At 34.2% G+C, this 18,588-nt stretch overlaps 1 protein-coding gene across 1 annotated transcript; it reads right to left on the reverse strand.

The window, feature by feature from the left end:
• Positions 1–1,108: 1,108 nt before the first annotated feature.
• On the reverse strand, positions 1,109–17,872 carry LOC141309780 (probable ATP-dependent RNA helicase DHX34). The gene is made up of 16 exons (XM_073832559.1): positions 16,749–17,872; positions 15,551–15,862; positions 15,216–15,470; positions 14,486–14,588; positions 13,177–13,394; positions 12,914–13,088; positions 12,641–12,834; positions 9,478–9,579; positions 9,128–9,394; positions 7,321–7,494; positions 7,112–7,217; positions 6,917–7,023; positions 2,855–3,136; positions 1,410–1,595; positions 1,175–1,316; positions 1,109–1,125 (listed from the first exon to the last, which is right to left on the reverse strand). The coding sequence occupies exons 1-16, from the start codon at positions 17,442–17,444 to the stop codon at positions 1,109–1,111; spliced, it is 3,336 nt and encodes a 1,111-aa protein (XP_073688660.1). The 5' UTR covers positions 17,445–17,872.
• Between the last annotated feature and the right edge of the window lie 716 nt (positions 17,873–18,588).

The following is an 18,588-nucleotide window of genomic DNA, read 5'->3' on the forward strand; positions in this document are numbered from 1 at the left end:
TGCACATTGATGGACAGGGTTCAAATACACAAAAATGCTGAAAAACCAAAGAATTTGTGGGATTTTTCAGAGGAACAAATAAGGGACTCATGAACAACTATCACTAAACCAAAAAAAACAAAAAAAAAAAAACAGCTGTGGATCATTCAGGTAACAACACAGTATTAAGAAAGAAGTGTATGTAAACTTCTAAACAGGGTCATTTTTATAAATTCAACTATTATTTGCTCTTGTGGACTATATGCAAACATCTTTTATAAGGAAATATCTTATTCAGGTCAGTACTAAATAAACAGTAACATGCATTTTGTATAATCCCTCTTATTTGTCAAATAATTAACATTTTGCAGATTTTTAAAGGGGGGAGTAAACTTGTGACCTCAAATGTATATATATTTTTGCAGCCTTTTACCCAGTCTGCTATCTAGATATTTTGTTCAGAATTAAAACTTGAAATTTGTATTATTTTAGAAACTTTGTAAATGTCTTGAAATTGGCTCTATTCTTTACAATGACGTATTTCTGAAAGCAAAAACATGGAAACGAGTCAGCATTTTAGCACTTCCGGGTTCCATCATGCAAAATAAGTGTTTTTTTTTTAATGGGTTTTTGATTAAATTTCCTTAAATAAGGTCTGTGGTTAATACAAGCTCAAGATTATTTCATGTTCTATTTATTTTTCTGAAGCTATTACTTGTCTTGAAAAGGCAGCTGCTAACAAGTGGCTAAATGGGACTACAGAGGTTGTCGGGATATTAAACACCTTCACAACGAACAGGTAAACTCATCTACTCACAAATCCACTTTCACAGCCTCGTTGTGTTTAGAATCATGCTCTTGCAAACTATTCTAACTCAAACCTTTTTTTTTTTTTTTTTAATAAATCCTTGTTTAATGATGGTGACGTTAAAGTCATGTGACCGTGGTGTAGTTCATTTATAGCCTACATTCAGCTTTTTACTTCTGCCGATTGTATTTACGCTTCTTATGTTAGTCACAGAGCTTATTTTCTGCGGTGGTCCAAAAGTGAATGGAAAAAATCTTTTGGGTTTTAGTTAAGGCAACCCGAGTTATGCAAACCTCCAGGATGGCCTCCATAGTAAGACATCTAAGCATATTCTGAGCCTGAACCACAAAAGCTGGCTTATAAAATGAAAAGCCTCATCCCGCTTACCTTCCTCCGGCTGCTGTTCCTCCGGCGGCCTGCAGGTGGCCTCATGTTGCATGCGCTCCAGGGGCGTCAGGGGCATGTAAAGGTCACAGTGAGGGCAGCTCCAAAAAGTGCGTAAGCATTCGCTGTACAGGTCCTTAGAGTCCTACATGACACACATTAAAAACATCGGAAGTGGTGCTATTAGAAGACTAAGAAAAGGCTTTTGAGCACATCCTGTCACAGCAAGAGCACTTACACACAGACAGTTGTAGGTGAAGTAGCTGCACAAACGTAGGCCTCCTTTAATGGGATCTGGTTCGGCTTTCATGCCAGGAAACAGAGAGCCGATAGCCGAAGCGGAAGACAGGTCCGGATCCAGCTGTGGTCCGATGTACAGGTTTTGAGACTCCAGCGCCGCCAGACGCCTCAGACTGTAACTAACCTATGAGAGAAAGTCAGTATCATTAGGGATGCACCGAAATGAAAATTCTTGGCCGAAGTTAAACAAATTTAAACACTGGGCCGAACATGGTTTTTCCTGTTTTTTTTTCCACCATGTATTTTGCTATTTTTTTCACCATTGTATAAATGAAATAGCCAAAAAACAGCTTTGTTTTGCTTTTCAAAAAAACTATTTAAAAAAAAAATTAACACTGAACATTTTGAACATTCTAGCAGACATTATTATGGAAGCCCGTTTCCGCCAGGTAAGAAAAAAAAATCCATGCTTAAGTCATAATTACAAGATAAAAAGTCGAAATTATGATTTACTGAATCGAAATACCAGACAAACAGAATATATCACAGAATATGCACAAACACATCTAAGTATTCAGATTATTAACAACTGAATATATATATATATATATGATTGTCTTTTTTTGGGTATTATTTTTGGGATATATTCTGTTTGTCTGTAAATGTTATATGATTTAATAATAAGGTGTGTACTGAACTTGTTCCTCCAAATTGTTTTAAGACAAGTTAATTCGTTCTGGAATATCCCATTTATCATTAGAACACTATCATTTGACCAATGCGTTTATAAAATCATTAAATCAGTTTCAACTTCTAAACTCATAATTTTGACTTTTTAATGTCATATCTCACTTAAGTAAGTCATAATTTCGACTTAAGTAAGTATGGCTTAAGTAAGTAAGAATTTCAACTTTGTATCTCATAATTATGACTTTTAAAGTCATAATTTCGACATAGTAAATCATAATTATGACTTAAGTATGTGATAATTTCGACTTTTTAAGGCATGGATTTTTCTGATCTAGAATCCGTGTGTTTTTAAATGTATAAATAAATGCAGCCTTGCTGAGCAAAGGAGAATGTTATAATAAATGTATTAATAGAGCTGTTGTAATGATTGCTATTATTTTTGTCTTTTTTATTTTATTTTTACAGAACAACAGTACTGTAAATTACAATGTTAACATTTATGAATGTTGACTTTTATTATGGCGGAAACCCACAAGAAGACCTCAGTACTACTTTTTGCAGGTTTAAATGCTTCCACACTGCCCACGTTTGCTGCATTAGTGCACACCTCTATTTGATTGCGTCACGTTATTGTTTGGTATAATTTATTCTGCCTTTTCACTTATAATTTCTAACATTCTGTACATCTCTAAATATCATGTGTGTTTGATCCAGATTAATAATACAGATGCATTATTATGTTTGTGTCATTACCTCAGTGTAAAGCAGAAACCGTACTAGTCCCTCACAAAGCTTTTCCAGTTCTCTGCGGGACACTTTGGGCCCACCTGACCCGAGTCCGGCGGAGGAACCCGGGCCGCCCTGACCGAGCTGAGCCTGAAGCTGCCTCTCCCATTCACCCCGCAGACTGAGGGCCGAGGAGAGCACCTTCAGCGCAGAGTTGCCGTCAGTCAAGCCCAGCTCCAGCCAGCCGTCCACCACCATCCTCGTGCAGTCAGCGTTACTGTCCACTGAGTTGGCTACCAGCAGCAGAGCCTGCATCAAAAAAAGAGCATCCAAGATAAAGAAAAAGGACTTATGGGTGCAGCCATTTGTAAATTGAATGGGTCAGGCTTCCGGTCCCAAATATACAACGCTGTTTTAGTGCCATGTTAAAAAAGTTGAAATATTACCAGAATAAAGTCGAAATTATGAGAATAAAGTCCAAATGTTTCAAGAATAAAGTCTAAATTATGAAAATAAAGTCAGTGTTTTGAGAATAAATACAAAATGTTTTAAGAATAAAGTCCAAATATTTTGACAATAAAGTAAAACATTATGAGAATAAAGTCAAAATGTTTTGAGAATAAAGTCCAAATATTTTGACAATAAAGTCAAAAATTATAAGAATAAAGTAAAAATTACAAGAATAAAGTCAGTATTCTAAGAAAATGTCAAAATTACTAGAATAAAGTCGAAGTGTTTCTAGAATAAAGTCCAAATATTTTGACAATAAATTCAAAAATTATAATAAAGTCAAAATGTTTTGAGAATAAAGTCCTAATATTTTGTCAATAAAGTAAAAAATGATGAAAATAAAGTCAAAGTATTTCAAGAATAAAGTAAAGATTATGAGAATAAAGTTGAAATGTTTCAAGAATAAAGGCAAAATATTTTGACAATAAAGTAAAAAAGTATGAGAATAAGGTCAAAATATTTTAAGAATAAAGTCAAAATTACAAGAATAAAGTCTAAATATTTCGACAATAAAGTAAAATAAAGTCCAAATTATGAGAATAAAGTCTAAATTATGAAAATAAAGTCAGTGTTTTGAGAATAAAAACAAAATGTTTTAAGAATAAAGTCAAAATATTTCGACAATAAAGTAAAATAAAGTCCAAATTATGAAAATAAAGTCAGTGTTTTGAGAATAAAAACAAAACGTTTTAAGAATAAAGTCCAAATATTTTGACAATAAAGTAAAAAATATGAGAATAAAGTCAAAATGTTTTGAGAATAAAGTCCAAATATTTTGACAATAAAGTCAAAAATTATAATAAAGTCAAAATGTTTTGAGAATAAAGTCCAAATATTTTGACAATAAAGTAAAAAATTATAAGAATAAAGTCAAAATTACAAGAATAAAGTCAGTATTCTAAGAAAATGTCAAAATTACTAGAATAAAGTCGAAGTGTTTCTAGAATAAAGTCCAAATATTTTGACAATAAATTCAAAAATTATAATAAAGTCAAAATGTTTTGAGAATAAAGTCCTAATATTTTGACAATAAAGTCAAAAATTATGAGAATAAAGTCGAAATGTTTTGAGAATAAAGTCCTAATATTTTGACAATAAAGTAAAAAATTATGAGAATAAAGTCAAAATGTTTTGAGAATAAAGTCAAAAATTATGAGAATAAAGTCAAAATGTTTTGAGAATAAAGTCCAAATATTTTGACAATAAAGTCAAAAATTATGAGAATAAAGTCAAAATGTTTTGAGAATAAAGTCCTAATATTTTGTCAATAAAGTAAAAAATGATGAAAATAAAGTCAAAGTATTTCGAGAATAAAGTAAAAATTATGAGAATAAAGTCGAAATGTTTCAAGAATAAAGACAAAATATTTTGACAATAAAGTAAAAAAGTATGAGAATAAGGTCAAAATATTTTAAGAATAAAGTCAAAATTACAAGAATAAAGTCAAAATATTTCTACAATAAAGTAAAATAAAGTCCAAATTATTAGAATAAAGTCCAAATTATGAGGATAAAGTCTAAATTATGAAAATAAAGTCTAAATTATGAAAATAAAGTCTAAATTATGAAAATAAAGTCAGTGTTTTGAAAATAAAAACAAAATGTTTTAAGAATAAAGTCTAAATATTTTGTCAATAAAGTCAAAATTATGAGAATAAAGTCAAAGTGTTTCTAGAATAAAGATTAAATGTTTCGATAATAAAGCCAAATTGTTTTGAGATTAAAGTTACAATTTAAAAAAAAAAAATCAGTGTTTTGAGAAAAAAAGACTAAATATTTTGAGAATAAAGTCAAGATTACAAGAATAAAGTCCAAATATTTCGACAATAAAGTCAAAGTGTTTCTAGAATAAAGATAAAATGTTTCGATAATAAAGTAAAAAAATTACGAGAATAAAGTCAAAATGTTTTGAGAATAAAGTCCAAATATTTTGACAATAAAGTCAAAAATTATAATAAAGTCAAAATGTTTTGAGAATAAAGTCCTAATATTTTGTCAATAAAGTAAAAAATGATGAAAATAAAGTCAAAATGTTTTGAGAATAAAGTCCTAATATTTTGTCAATAAAGTAAAAAAGGATGAAAATAAAGTCAAAATGTTTTGAGAATAAAGTCCAAATATTTTGACAATAAAGTAAAAAATTATAAGAATAAAGTCAAAATTACAAGAATAAAGTCAGTATTCTAAGAAAATGTCAAAATTACTAGAATAAAGTCGAAGTGTTTCTAGAATAAAGTCCAAATATTTTGACAATAAATTCAAAAATTATAATAAAGTCAAAATGTTTTGAGAATAAAGTCCTAATATTTTGTCAATAAAGTAAAAAATGATGAAAATAAAGTCAAAGTATTTCAAGAATAAAGACAAAATATTTTGACAATAAAGTAAAAAAGTATGAGAATAAGGTCAAAATATTTTAAGAATAAAGTCAAAATTACAAGAATAAAGTCAAAATATTTCGACAATAAAGTCAAATAAAGTCCAAATTATGAGAATAAAGTCCAAATTATGAGGATAAAGTCTAAATTATGAAAATAAAGTCAGTGTTTTGAGAATAAAAACAAAATGTTTTAAGAATAAAGTCCAAATATTTTGACAATAAAGTAAAAAATTATGAGAATAAAGTCAAAATGTTTTGAGAATAAAGTCAAAATTATGAAAATAAAGTCTAAATTATGAAAATAAAGTCAGTGTTTTGAGAATAAAAACAAAATGTTTTAAGAATAAAGTCCAAATATTTTGACAATAAAGTAAAAAATTATGAGAATAAAGTCAAAATGTTTTGAGAATAAAGTCAAAATTATGAAAATAAAGTCTAAATTATGAAAATAAAGTCTAAATTATGAAAATAAAGTCAGTGTTTTGAGAATAAAAACAAAATGTTTTAAGAATAAAGTCTAAATATTTTGTCAATAAAGTCAAAATTATGAGAATAAAGTCAAAGTGTTTCTAGAATAAAGATGAAATGTTTCGATAATAAAGTCAAATTGTTTTGAGATTAAAGTTACAATTATGAGAAAAAAAATCAGTGTTTTGAGAAAAAAGACTAAATATTTTGAGAATAAAGTCAAGATTACAAGAATAAAGTCCAAATATTTCGACAATAAAGTCAACATTTTTCGAGAATGAAGTAAAAATTATGAGAATAAAGTTTAAGTGTTTTTTCGAAAAAAGCGGCTTGATTCTCGAAATATTTCATCTTGATTATCAAAGTATTTAGACTTTAATCTCAAACAGCTTTACTTTATTCTTGTTATTTCAACTTTATTCTCAAAAACATTTTGACTTTGTTCATAATTTTCTATTTTGTGGCAAACAAGGGGAAAAAAAAGAGAATTTTTTTTTTAATTTATATTGTGATATAAAGTTGAAATAAAAGGGAAAATCACATTTATAATTTATATTTTGTGAAATATTTTGACTTAATTCTCAAAATATTTTGACTTCATTCCTAAAATATTATGACTTAATCTCGTAATTTTCTTTTTTTTTTTTTTACGTGGTGCTAAAACGGCGTTGTACAAATGGCAAATAAGGGAAAAAAAAAAATAATAATAAAAAAGTTGCTACTGTCACTGACCTGTAGTGCCGGAACCCGCACAGAGTTAGAAATGTAAGGCTTGTTTGTTTCTAGCAGAGTAACGAAAGCCAGTAGCTGATGCCTGTTGCTCTGGCCTTTCTCAGCACCTACAGAGAGAGAATATAAGAGTCCACCAGTAAAACAGAGGACAGAGTCTGTCATGATTCCCGCCTTATTGCAAAAAAAAGGATGTACCAAACTCGCTGGTCTCATGCTCAGGAACATGCAGAACTTCAGGGTCACTGGCAAACACACTGGTTGGGTGGATAACAACACCTTGTTTATTACGTGTGTGGAACACCTAACACACAAACATGAGAAAAAAAGTTAGCTGTCTAAAGTGGGCTGATATTACTGTGCATATGTGTGAAAGTGTGACTTTGAGCAGTGTATTTAGCTGTTACCTGCTCTGAGTCTTTGCGGTTGGCGTTGTGTTCATCTGGCATGGCCAGCTGCGGGTAAAGACCGCGACAGAGCACCAGTTTGAGCAGAGACTGCTGCCGTGATGAAAGATCTGCGCTGGCATGCGCAGCTTCCTGCAGCTCATTCACATTGTGACGCAATTTGAACTTGACTTCCTATAAGAGCCAGAAAACCAAAAAGGATACAGTTTAGGTGAATTTTTTTCATGATCATTTAAAGATTTTCCCCACTTTTGTCATTACTCTAATGTGAAAAAATTCTAATCTCATTACCATTATATACACACACTACCAGTCAATTTAATGTAATGTTTTTTTAAGAAGTCTCTTTTTTTGATCCAAAATACAGCAAAAACAGTAAAATTTTGAAATATTTTGAACTGTTTTCTATTTGAACATATTTTAAGATTCCTTAAATTTATTCCTGTGATTTCAAAGCTGAATTTTTAGCATCGTTACTCCAGTTCAGTGTCACATGACCCTTGAAATCATTCTAATATTCTGATTTGCATTTATCTGAAATAAAAATCTTCTGTATAAACATTATAAATGTTTTTGATTAATTTAAGCATCCTTGCTAAATAAAAGTATTCATTTTTATACAGACTCTAATCTTTTGAATGATAGTGTATAATGTTACAAAAGCTTTTTATTTCAGATAAATGCTGATCTTTGGATCTTTCTATTCACCAAAGTATTCTGAAAAAATGCACTCAACTGTTTTAAATATTGATAATAATAATAATAATAATAATAATAATAATAATAATAATACATGTTTCTTCAACAGCAAATCAGCATATTAGAATGATTTCCGAATGGTCATGTGTCACTGAAGAATGAAGTGATGCTGAAAATTTAGATTTGATCACAGGAATAAATTATATTTTAAAATATATTTAAATAAAAAACAGTTATTTTAAACAGTAAAAATATTTCACATTTTTACAGTTTTTGCTGTAATTTAGATCAAATATTATTAAAATTATTAAAATATTAAATATTTATTCATTTATTTACCATTCAAAAGTTTGAGCTCATCGTTTTTTTCTCATCGAGGCTGCATTTATTTGATCAAAAAAATTGTGAATTGTAATATTATTACATTTTTAATAACAGTTTTCTATTTGAAAATATTTGAAAATGTAATTTATTTCCGTGATCAAAACTGAATTTTCAGCATCATTACTGCAGTCTTCAGTGTCACATGATCCTTCAGAAATCATTCTAATATGCTGATTTGTTGCTCAACCAACATTTCTGATTATTATCTGTTTAACTTTTATACTTAACTTTTTACAGTATACTTTGATAAACAAAAAGATCAAACGAATTGGTTTAAAATTAAAATATTTTGTAGTGTTATTTCTTTACAGTCACTTTTGACCAATTTAATGCATGCTTGTTTAATAAAATTATTAAATCGAATCACTACAAAATTTCAACATTATAGCTAATTAATCGAAAGGGATAGCTCACCCAAAAATAAAAACTCCTTCATATCTTCATATCATATCTTGTTCCAAACCTGTATGCATTCTGCTAATTTTGGTTTCCATTAACTTACATTTTTTTCTTTGTCCATACACTGAAAGTCAATAAGAACCAAAATTGTTTAGTTTGAAATATCTTATTTTACACTCCAAAGAAGAGGTGAGAAAATGACGACAGAATGTTCATTCTTGGGTGAACTATCCCTTTAAGAATTGAATAAAGTGAACTGTTGAATCTAGATTAGCTCTCTCTTTTCTTTTCCTCTTAGCTGTAAAGTTTAAACAAACTCAGACACCTGTATGTCAACAGTCTGTTCTGCATTATCTTTTCTCTTCTTGCTTGATCCTGCTCCCTCATCATCAGACCCAGACATGGCGTCTCCCTCCAGTCCTTCCTCCAGGCGCAGAACTTTCCTCTTGGTGTTCTCCTGGAGCTCATGGTCTCGTTTCATCTGGTGGAGCCTCTGTCTCTCCGTAAGTCTCTCTCTGCGCCTGGCTCGGTCCTGCAGTTCTGTCCTTCTGCCCGTATCAGACTGCAGGAGACCGTGAGTCCGCAGCAGCTCCTGTAAGCAACCAGATAACACTATTAGGATCAGTCACATAGGCACACGCAGCTGCAGCTGGGATTTGATATAGAGCTGCTGACTTTGAACTGGCGCCTGAGGTTGACCATCTCGTAAAGCCTCTGTTCCTCCAGACCTCTCCTTCTGCACCACTTCCGGGAGGCACTTCCTCTGTCTGCTTTCACCTGTTGATATTGGATATAAATTAGACGTATATATTAGACAATATGGTTATTTTTTCAAATTTTTACATTTAGATTACCTATTAGATTTCGAAGTTGGGGAAGAAAATGAGATGGAAGTTTTTCAACATACTCAAACTGTCTTGACCAGGATTACACAGACTAAGCATGCGCATCGCAGAGACGAGATAAGACAAGCATTTGAGGTTAAAAAGTACATAAATTGTCCATTTATTTAGAAAATAACTGATGCACCACGCCAACTTTTGCAGCATTTTTCAAACCTGTGGTGAGAGTAGCCTGTGCTGAAACAGGGGTGTCGTTACCCTTTAAAAATGAAACTAAATCTGCCAGTAGGTGGCAGCAAGTTACTGATTTAATTACTGAATCATTCATTCATTTGATTCGTTCCAATTAGTGTTGTTTTTGGCGGCCGATTTTAATTTTAGTTTTAGTCTAGTCTTTGTGTGAAGCTGTCATTTTAGTTTTTATTAGTTTTAGTCACGTTCATATTCTTTTTAGTCTAGTCAAGTTTTAGTCGACTAAAAGTCTGAGCATTTTAGCCTTATTTTAGTCAGAATTACCCATGACTATTTTCGTCTAGTTTTAGTCGACGAAAACTGATGACATTTAGTCAATTTTTTGTCAATGAAAACTGTATTTTAGTCTATTTATAGTAATGCAATTTTATTTAACCCAGTCAAAATAGTAGAAGTATAGACGAAACCAATGTTTTCTTTTAGCCAAACCCATTTCAACCTTACCTTATAAGCTCAAGAATACATCCATTCCAGACATGGAAGATGCTCTAATTTGAAATTACAACATTTATTTTACCTACCAAACATGTTAGAAGTACACACACATAAATTGAAATAAAATAAATACTGACTGCTTCGTATTCTGATTCAAATAACACAAACCCCTTGCACAGGATTCAAGTGTCATTCACTTCTTTATTAAGAATAAATCATAATACGAATAAATATGTACGTGTAGTTTTGTGCATGTTCATTTTCTAGTAATTCCCGCTTCAAAAGCTTATTTGATCCTCTATGGCTACACAAATCATGCTTGTACTTTTATAAGTTTATTTACCAATTAATTAATTTGTGTAAGTAAAATATTTCTTATGGTTTTCGTAGCACACATTGATTCATTTTATGAAACTGTCAAAAAATCGCTTTGACATCTGGGACGCAAAAGAAACTTTTTCCACCTTTGACCACAAGATGTCATTAGTGTGCAACGTGTTGAAAAGCTTCGAGTAATGAAGCTTTTTAGATCCAGTTGAGGGGAACGCTTTGGTGCTGGAAAGCTTAATTTTCCCGTCACTACTAAAAAGTATGAAAAAATGTATGAGTCGTTTCTTCTTTTTCTCCCAAAGACGAACCACAGCTGACCATCGGTCCCTTTCTCTGTGTCAAACCTAACTTTGTTTGTAGCCGCGAGTGTGGCTTGAGAAAGTGACGTCGCCTGTGGTTTAGGCTAGAAGGGATAAGGCTCTGGCTACTGGGCATGCGCACATCAATGTAACGTTTAGGGCTGGGACACGATTAATCGCGATTAATCGCATCCAAAATAAAAGTTTATGTTAACATACTAAATGTGTGTTTACTGTGTATATTTATTATGTATATATAAATACACACACAAACATGTATATTAAAGAAAACTGAAAATAAAAATTAAATTAAAATAAATAAAATATTTATAATTCTATATATAATCTAAATTAAATACAAATATAACTATCCACACATATAAGTATTTTTTAAAGGCTATACATGTATGTGTGTGTATTTATATATACATAATAAATATACACAGTAAACACACATTTAGTATGTTAACATAAACTTTTATTTTGGATGCGATTAATCGCGATTAATCGTGTCCCAGCCCTAGTAACGTTATAACATTTCGTTTCGTCTCGTTTTCGTCGCCGAAAATGAAGAGACATTTTAGCATAGTTTTTATTTTGTAAACCACATTTAGTCTCGTTTTTATTCGTCAAAGATATTGCATTATACATTTTGTTATAGTCATCGTCACATGACCAGCATTTTCGTTTCGTTTCGTCTCGTTTTCGTCATGTGATAAAGGTTCGTTGACGACCATATTTAGTCATAATTTTCGTTGACGAAAGCAACACTAGTTCCAATGGCTGATTCACTCAGGAATAAAGCAAGCGACTGTCTTCATGAATGCGAAAGAGAATTTTTGACTCACTAGATTAGTTTAAAAACGCACGTTCATTCATAAACAAAAATGCTGTGTTTGAATGGAGATGCGCAGAGGCTCGGTTGTGACTTGTTTCAGACTATTTTTGACGACAAAATTAAAATCAGCCAATAGTGTTATAGTCAGACAATGTTAGTCACTTAATATTAACTTCTTCTCTTCTATTGAACTGTTGTATTAATCAATACCTCATTTACAAACTCCCTTAAAATCATTAAAAGCTGTCACTCATCTTAGTTTATCGCGATCTCAAAAAGTTCCATTATAATCAACGAAGCTCTCTATACTGCACAATCAATCTCTTATTTATTCTCACTATACACTTTGTTTAGAAAAAGATTCATCAGATATGTCTATGATACATTACAAAAACATGTAGAAAACTTTGAAGCTCCCCTCAGTGCAAACACAAATATGCTGATCGGGTCAGTCGCACCCTTCGTGTATTTCCTTTTTTTTTTTTTTTGGAGAAATTGTGATGCAAATTCCGTTAATGATGCACCTTTGTGTGTTTCGGTGATTTATGCATGTGTTAATGCATTAACATTGACAGCCCTAGTATATAGCCTAGACAAAATGATCGCGAATTACATCTCACTATTTATTTAGACAAAATAAATTGATAGTTATATATGGCAATGCTGACTTTTTTCTCTCTAAATTCTGAGTTTATATATTTTAAGAGGCACCCAAGTTGTGGATGAAAGGATATGCCTGTATTTCCTTCAAGAAATGTGTTGGTACATTCCTCTTCACATTTTATTTTGATATGTTTCTGATATTGATACACAATTAAACAGGCAAAGACTGAAAGACTGACCTGCACCCAGGCATTAAAGGTGTTCATCAGAGTGAAAGGGTCGCCCTGGTTGCTGTTCAGGGGCTGGCGAGTGGTAGAGCAGTCGGGGTTGTGCTGAGCACTGCGCAGAAATGGAGACTGGACACTCAGAGCAGCAGCAACCGTCAACACCGGCTCCACCAGGTTGAAGACTGAACCCAAAACCAACATTTTTCCTGTACAAAGACAAGTAGGAGCATTAATACATTAGCAAGCACAAATAACTACACAAAACAGCAGCGATGGGTTCTTTACCAATGACCACATCCACAGGCAGTTGAGCCAGCAGCCTGCCAATGGGGCTGAGCTCCCCGTGTTCATCTAGCGCCCCCTGCTCTTTCAGATACGTCACTGCAGTCTGAATACTAGAAGCGGGAGGAGGGTCTATGAAAACAAAAGTGCGAGGGTCACCCAGACCCATGCTCTTCATCTGCAGAAACATCATTTGAAATGTATTAATCCAGTGTCTCGTTGAATTAAGTAAAAGCACAGTTTTCATAGGCTTCATGAGAGAGCACCTGTAGGATGAGGGAGTCTAGAGCCACCCTGTGGATCTCAGGAACAGGATATGGGGCAAAGGCGTCGTAATCCGATTCAGAGTAGAGTCGGTAACAGACTCCCGGCCCAGTTCTGCCTGCTCGTCCCTTCCTCTGTTCAGAACTGGCTCTGCTGATCCAGAACTCCTGCAGTCTCTGCATCTTGGCTTTTGGATCAAAACTCATCTCCTTCACCTTTCCTATTAAGAAACATCAATGATGTTCCAACATAAAGAAAACAAACGTAAGGCTTGGTGGCAGGGTCTGATAGCATCTTCAAATTTTCAATAAAATATTTAAATATATTAGGATATCTTAAGGACACTCAAATGTAAGACTTTTTAAGATCTGCACAAACAAAATAAATACTGTATTAATGAGATAGGGTAATATGTTCGGTAACATATCAAATCATACAGTCACTGTAAAAAGCATGATTTGCAGTTCCGACACAGACTTTTACAAAAACAAAAAGTTTTATGGAATGATTTCAGTCTTTAACCACTTTTAAGAAAAAGTATCAATTATTATAGTCATTTTAACAATTATCATCAATTAATTATATTAGTTTAATAACAAATATATCTTAGTGTTTTAATTGTTTCGATTTTTATAAAGCAATAGCTTCTTGGCCATCCACTGGTTCACATTTACAACTACATGTTTGCAGCGTAAAAACATGGCGATTTTCATTGGTCTGAACAAAAACAGCAGACGGGCTGATTTAAAAAATGCACATTGATTCTCTGCCAGCAGGTGGCACTTTTGGAATCGCAATCATAAAGCTGTCTCTCAATTCTTGTCTTTCTGTCGGCAAATTTAAGACCTCTTGAAATCCTGATTAAGACTTTGTTGTACCATTTAAGACTTTTTATGACCTTAAAATTGATACTAAACAAAATTTAAGACATTTTAAGTCTACTTTCCTGTGGAATCCCTGGTACATTTTTTCTGCCATAGTCCAATTGCATTTTGTATTAATATTCTTGGCATACAGTGAGGAAAAAAATTATTTGATCCCCTGCTGATTTTGGACGTTTGCCCACTGACAAAGAAAATGTTTAATGGTAGGTTTATCTGAACAATGAGAGACAGAATAACAACAAAATAAATCCAGAAAAATGCATTTCAAAAAAGTTACAAAATTGATCTTTTTTTTGTGTTAGTGGGCTATATATATATAAATGTATATATATATATATATATATATATTTTTTTTTTTTTTTTGATAAATTGAAACTTTAAAATAACCAAATATATAAAAAAACTATGAAAACAATACAACTGGTACCTGAATCGACCACAAAGCGCACTCCATCTATAGTGACTGAAGTCTCAGCAATATTGGTAGAAATGATGCATTTTCTCACACCCGCAGGTGCAATGTCAAAGACCTGAAGAAATAGAGAAATTATTCAAAACTAATATACTACAATATTTCACATACAGTTCAAACGTTTGGGGTCGGTAAGATTTTTTAATGCTTTTGAAGAAGTCTCTTACACTCACTAAGGCAAAGAATTTATACAGCAAGGAAGCAAAAACAGTAACATCATCGAATTTCAAATTTAAAATAACATTTTTCTATTCTTACTATATTTTAAAATGCAATCCTGTGATCAAAGCTGATTTTTCAGCATCACTGCTCCAGTCTTCAGTGTCACATGATGCTTCAGAAATCATTTTAATATGCTGATTTGCTGCTTAAGAAACAATTCTTATTATGCTGCTTAATATTTTTGATATAATTTTGTTTAGAATTTTTTGATTAACAAAAAGGTCAGAAGAACAGCATTCATTTCAAAAACAGAATATTTTATAACATCTAACAAAAGTCTTTACTGTCACGTTTGATCAATATAAAGCTTGCTGAAAGACCTTTTCATTTTTGCCACAAAATAAAATAGTATTGACCCTAAACTTATGAACAGTAAAAGAAGAAGGAGTGAAAATTAGAATAATCGTCATGAAGAATAGATATCATGAAGAATCAACCATCTCAATATCTGAACCAGATGTACCTTATCCTGCTGGGCCAGTGAGAGTGTGCTGTGCAATGGGAGGACGATCCAGCGCTGTGTGTGTGTGGCGTACGTCTGACAGGCCTCCTGGATAGTGGAAATCTCAGCCACTCCACTGAGGAACAGCAGCATGTCGCCTCTTTCCTCCGGCGGGTACCGCTGGTCAATACCCTGCAGCACACGCAGATATGGCCTTGGGTCCAGTTTCTCAGAACGGGAACCCTGCTCTTCTGGAGGAATGGGCTGGTAGATCACCTACACACAAACACAGGAGAAATTTCGGTGCTATTCATTTACAAAAAAAATAATTTCTGAACACTGTATTAAGAGCTCACCTGAATGGGGAAGAGTCTGCCTGGCACCTGCAGAACAGGTGCGCTGTTGAAATAGCTAGAGAAGAGTTTGATGTTGATAGTGGCTGACATGAGGACCAGCCGCAGGTCTGGGCGCAGGGGCAGAAGGGAACGCAGCACTCCCAGCAGGAAATCACAATGCAGGTGTCTCTCATGCACCTCGTCCACGATCAGCACCTGGTATTGGCCCAGGGAAGCGTCCTGCTGGATTTGACGGAGCAGGAGACCTTCAGTCAGGAACAGGAGTTTAGTAGCTGTCGTGCGGCTGGTCTCAAAGCGGATCTGGTACCCAACCTAAAGACAAAATGTTTTTCCAACTAATTCACAAACAGTTTTCTCTGCCGTGATTCATTAACTTAGTCCATTTGCATTTAGTATGCACTGCAAAAAAATGCTTTTCTTACTTCGTTTCCAGCCAAAATATCAGTCAACAAAAGGAAACACAACATGCAGTTTTTGAATGAAGTTTATTTTATTATGAAAGGAAAACAAAATTCAAACCCACATGGCCCTGTGTGAAAAAAATGTTTGCCCCCTAAACTTAATAACTGGTTGGGCCACCCTTAGCAGCAACAACTACAATCAAGCGTTTGCGATAACTTGCAATGAGTCTTTCCAGCATGAACTGGCTTTTTAAGGTCATGCCACAGCATCTCAATAGGATTCAGGTCAGGACTTTGACTAGGCCACTCCAAAGTCTTCATTTTGTTTTTCTTCAGCCATTCAGAGGTGGATTTGCTGGTGTGTTTTGGATCATTGTCCTGCTGCAGAACCCAAGTTCGCTTCAGCTTGAGGTCACAAACAGATGGTCGGACATTGTCCTTCAGGATTTTTGGTAGACAGCAGAATTCATGGTTCCATTTATCATCACAGCAAGTCTTCCAGGTCCAGAAGCAGCAAAACAGCCCCAGTCCATCACACTACCACCACCATATTTTACTGTTGGTATGATGTTCTTTTTCTGAAATGCTGTTGGGACACACGCCTTCCAAAAAGTTCTTCACTTTTTCACACAGGGCCATGTGGCTTTGAAAAAACCCTTCGTTTAAAAACTGCATGTTGTGTTTACTTGTGTTAGCTTTGATTAATATTTAAATTTATTTGATGATCTGAAACACTTTTTCACACCACTGTATATTTGTTGCGAAAACAATGTACTAAACTCAAAAGATCTCTGTACCTTGGAGCCGTACTGGTTGAGGCTCTCAAAGCTGACTCTCTTGGCCAGTGAGATGCAGGCAATACGGCGTGGTTGAGTACAGGCTATGTGGTCGAACCCTGATGCCATCAGATATTGGGGCACCTGTGTGGACTTTCCACATCCTGTGTCTCCAGCCACCACCACCACAGGATGAGTCCTCACCAGCTCCACTATCCTGTCCCGGTACTGGAAAATAGGGAGGCTCTTCTGCTCCTTTCTTAACTTGGAAAGTTTGTTAAAGCTCTGCTTCTGATTGAAATCTAGAAAATGAAGGAGGGCAAGACGGCAGTCGGTGATCTCCTGCTTGCCAGGACCAGAGGGGTCCCTGCGCCTCTTGCGCTCAGATCCTCCCAGACGCTCCTCTATGTCTTTGGAGCACACTGAGATGTTGATCCTGTATCTGGCATCGTAGTCCTTTGGAAGCCCCAGATCCGCAGATCCAGACTTCTTACTGGATTTTCCCTCGTGTGATTCTTGCTTGCAGGATTTGGCTGCTGACATCTCTTTCTTGGCTTTGAATCTCTGGAAGCGCTCAAAGAAGGTCCAGAACTCCTTGTGTTCGGCGCTGCCTGCCTGAATGTAGTCATGCTTGCGGAAAAACACCTCGTCCAGCTGGGCTCGACACTGAGGACTGTCCCAGTCCCAACTCCGACTGTCCTTTCGCTCATGGGACATCTTTACTAACTCAACTTTCAATTGCTTGCGAGTCTACAACGCACAGCTGTCGAAATATTCACGCATCTCACATTAATTTCACAGTATCGTAGTAGTGGACCTTTCTCATATTTCGTAAAGCACATTTGATGCCTACATTTTTGTTATATTTATGCTTCTCGAAACGGTGTAACACCGGAGCGTTAACTTGAAGGGATCTTTTCTGGTCCGTCTGTGTTTACAGTCCGGAATTCAGCGTCGTGTCAATACATAATAGTTCCTACACCAACAGCTCAAGCGTTCTGCGGATTGTAATGCAACAGTACCCCAGGTAGCCAGTGTAATCGGGCCGGTCGCGGCGGAGTGTCGGCTCACTCGGCTGAGTGCTGGCAGCGTCTCGCCAGAAGTGAGCCACCTCTGGCCCGGTAATGGCTGCAAGATTTGGCTAGGCTTTGGATCAGTGGATCTGGCCAGATTCTCTTCTTCTTCTTCTTCTGTTAATTTGTTGGCGGGTTGCAATCCAACTGAAAAGGTGCATACCGCCACCTACTGTACTGGAGTGTGAAGATAAATGGAACTCTAAGAGGCCTTAAGAGGATCTTATATCCTGTTCCTAAGGCCGCTGTTATTAATGAATTTCATTATAGCTGAAATTGTTCTAGGTAATTCTTTACCCACCTTTAAAATATTACATACTGAATATTCCTTGATTCCCAGATTTTGCATATCTTTTACAAGTTCATTTCTTTCTTGATTATATTTTTTACATCTAATAAATACATGTTCAACTGTTTCAATTTCCTGGCACTCATTGCATATTCCTGTGTTATGTTTACCAATAATATGAAGAGTTGCATTAAGTTTAGTGTGACCCATTCTTAATCTTGTAAATGTGACAAATTCTTGCCTATTTATAAGGTGCTTAACTTTATTTTGTTTTATGTCCTGTTGTATTCTGTAGAAATGTCTTCCGTCTTTACATGAATCCCATTGTTTTTGCCATTTACTTATACACGCTTGTTTGGCTAGTGACTTCCCTTCTTCCCTACTTAGGGTTATTACTATGTTAATATTTTCTATCTGAAGAGCTTCTTTGGCCATTTTGTCCACCCTCTCATTTCCCGGTATCCCCATATGTGCTGGTACCCATAAAAACTGTATTTCC

This window comes from Garra rufa, unplaced genomic scaffold (assembly GCF_049309525.1).
Source record: "Garra rufa unplaced genomic scaffold, GarRuf1.0 hap1_unplaced_003, whole genome shotgun sequence".
NCBI classification, from domain to species: Eukaryota; Metazoa; Chordata; class Actinopteri; order Cypriniformes; family Cyprinidae; genus Garra; species Garra rufa.

Excerpts from the sequence above, each read along its gene's own strand:
- LOC141309780 (XM_073832559.1), bottom strand. The coding sequence starts at position 17,444 with ATGTCCCATGAGCGAAAGGACAGTCGGAGTTGGGACTGGGACAGTCCT. Across the intron at positions 14,589-15,215 it reads CACTGGCCCAGCAGGATAAG|GTCTTTGACATTGCACCTGC; the intron begins GTACATCTGGTT and ends CTATTTCTTCAG. Across the intron at positions 9,580-12,640 it reads CCTTTAATGCCTGGGTGCAG|GTGAAAGCAGACAGAGGAAG; the intron begins GTCAGTCTTTCA and ends CAATATCAACAG.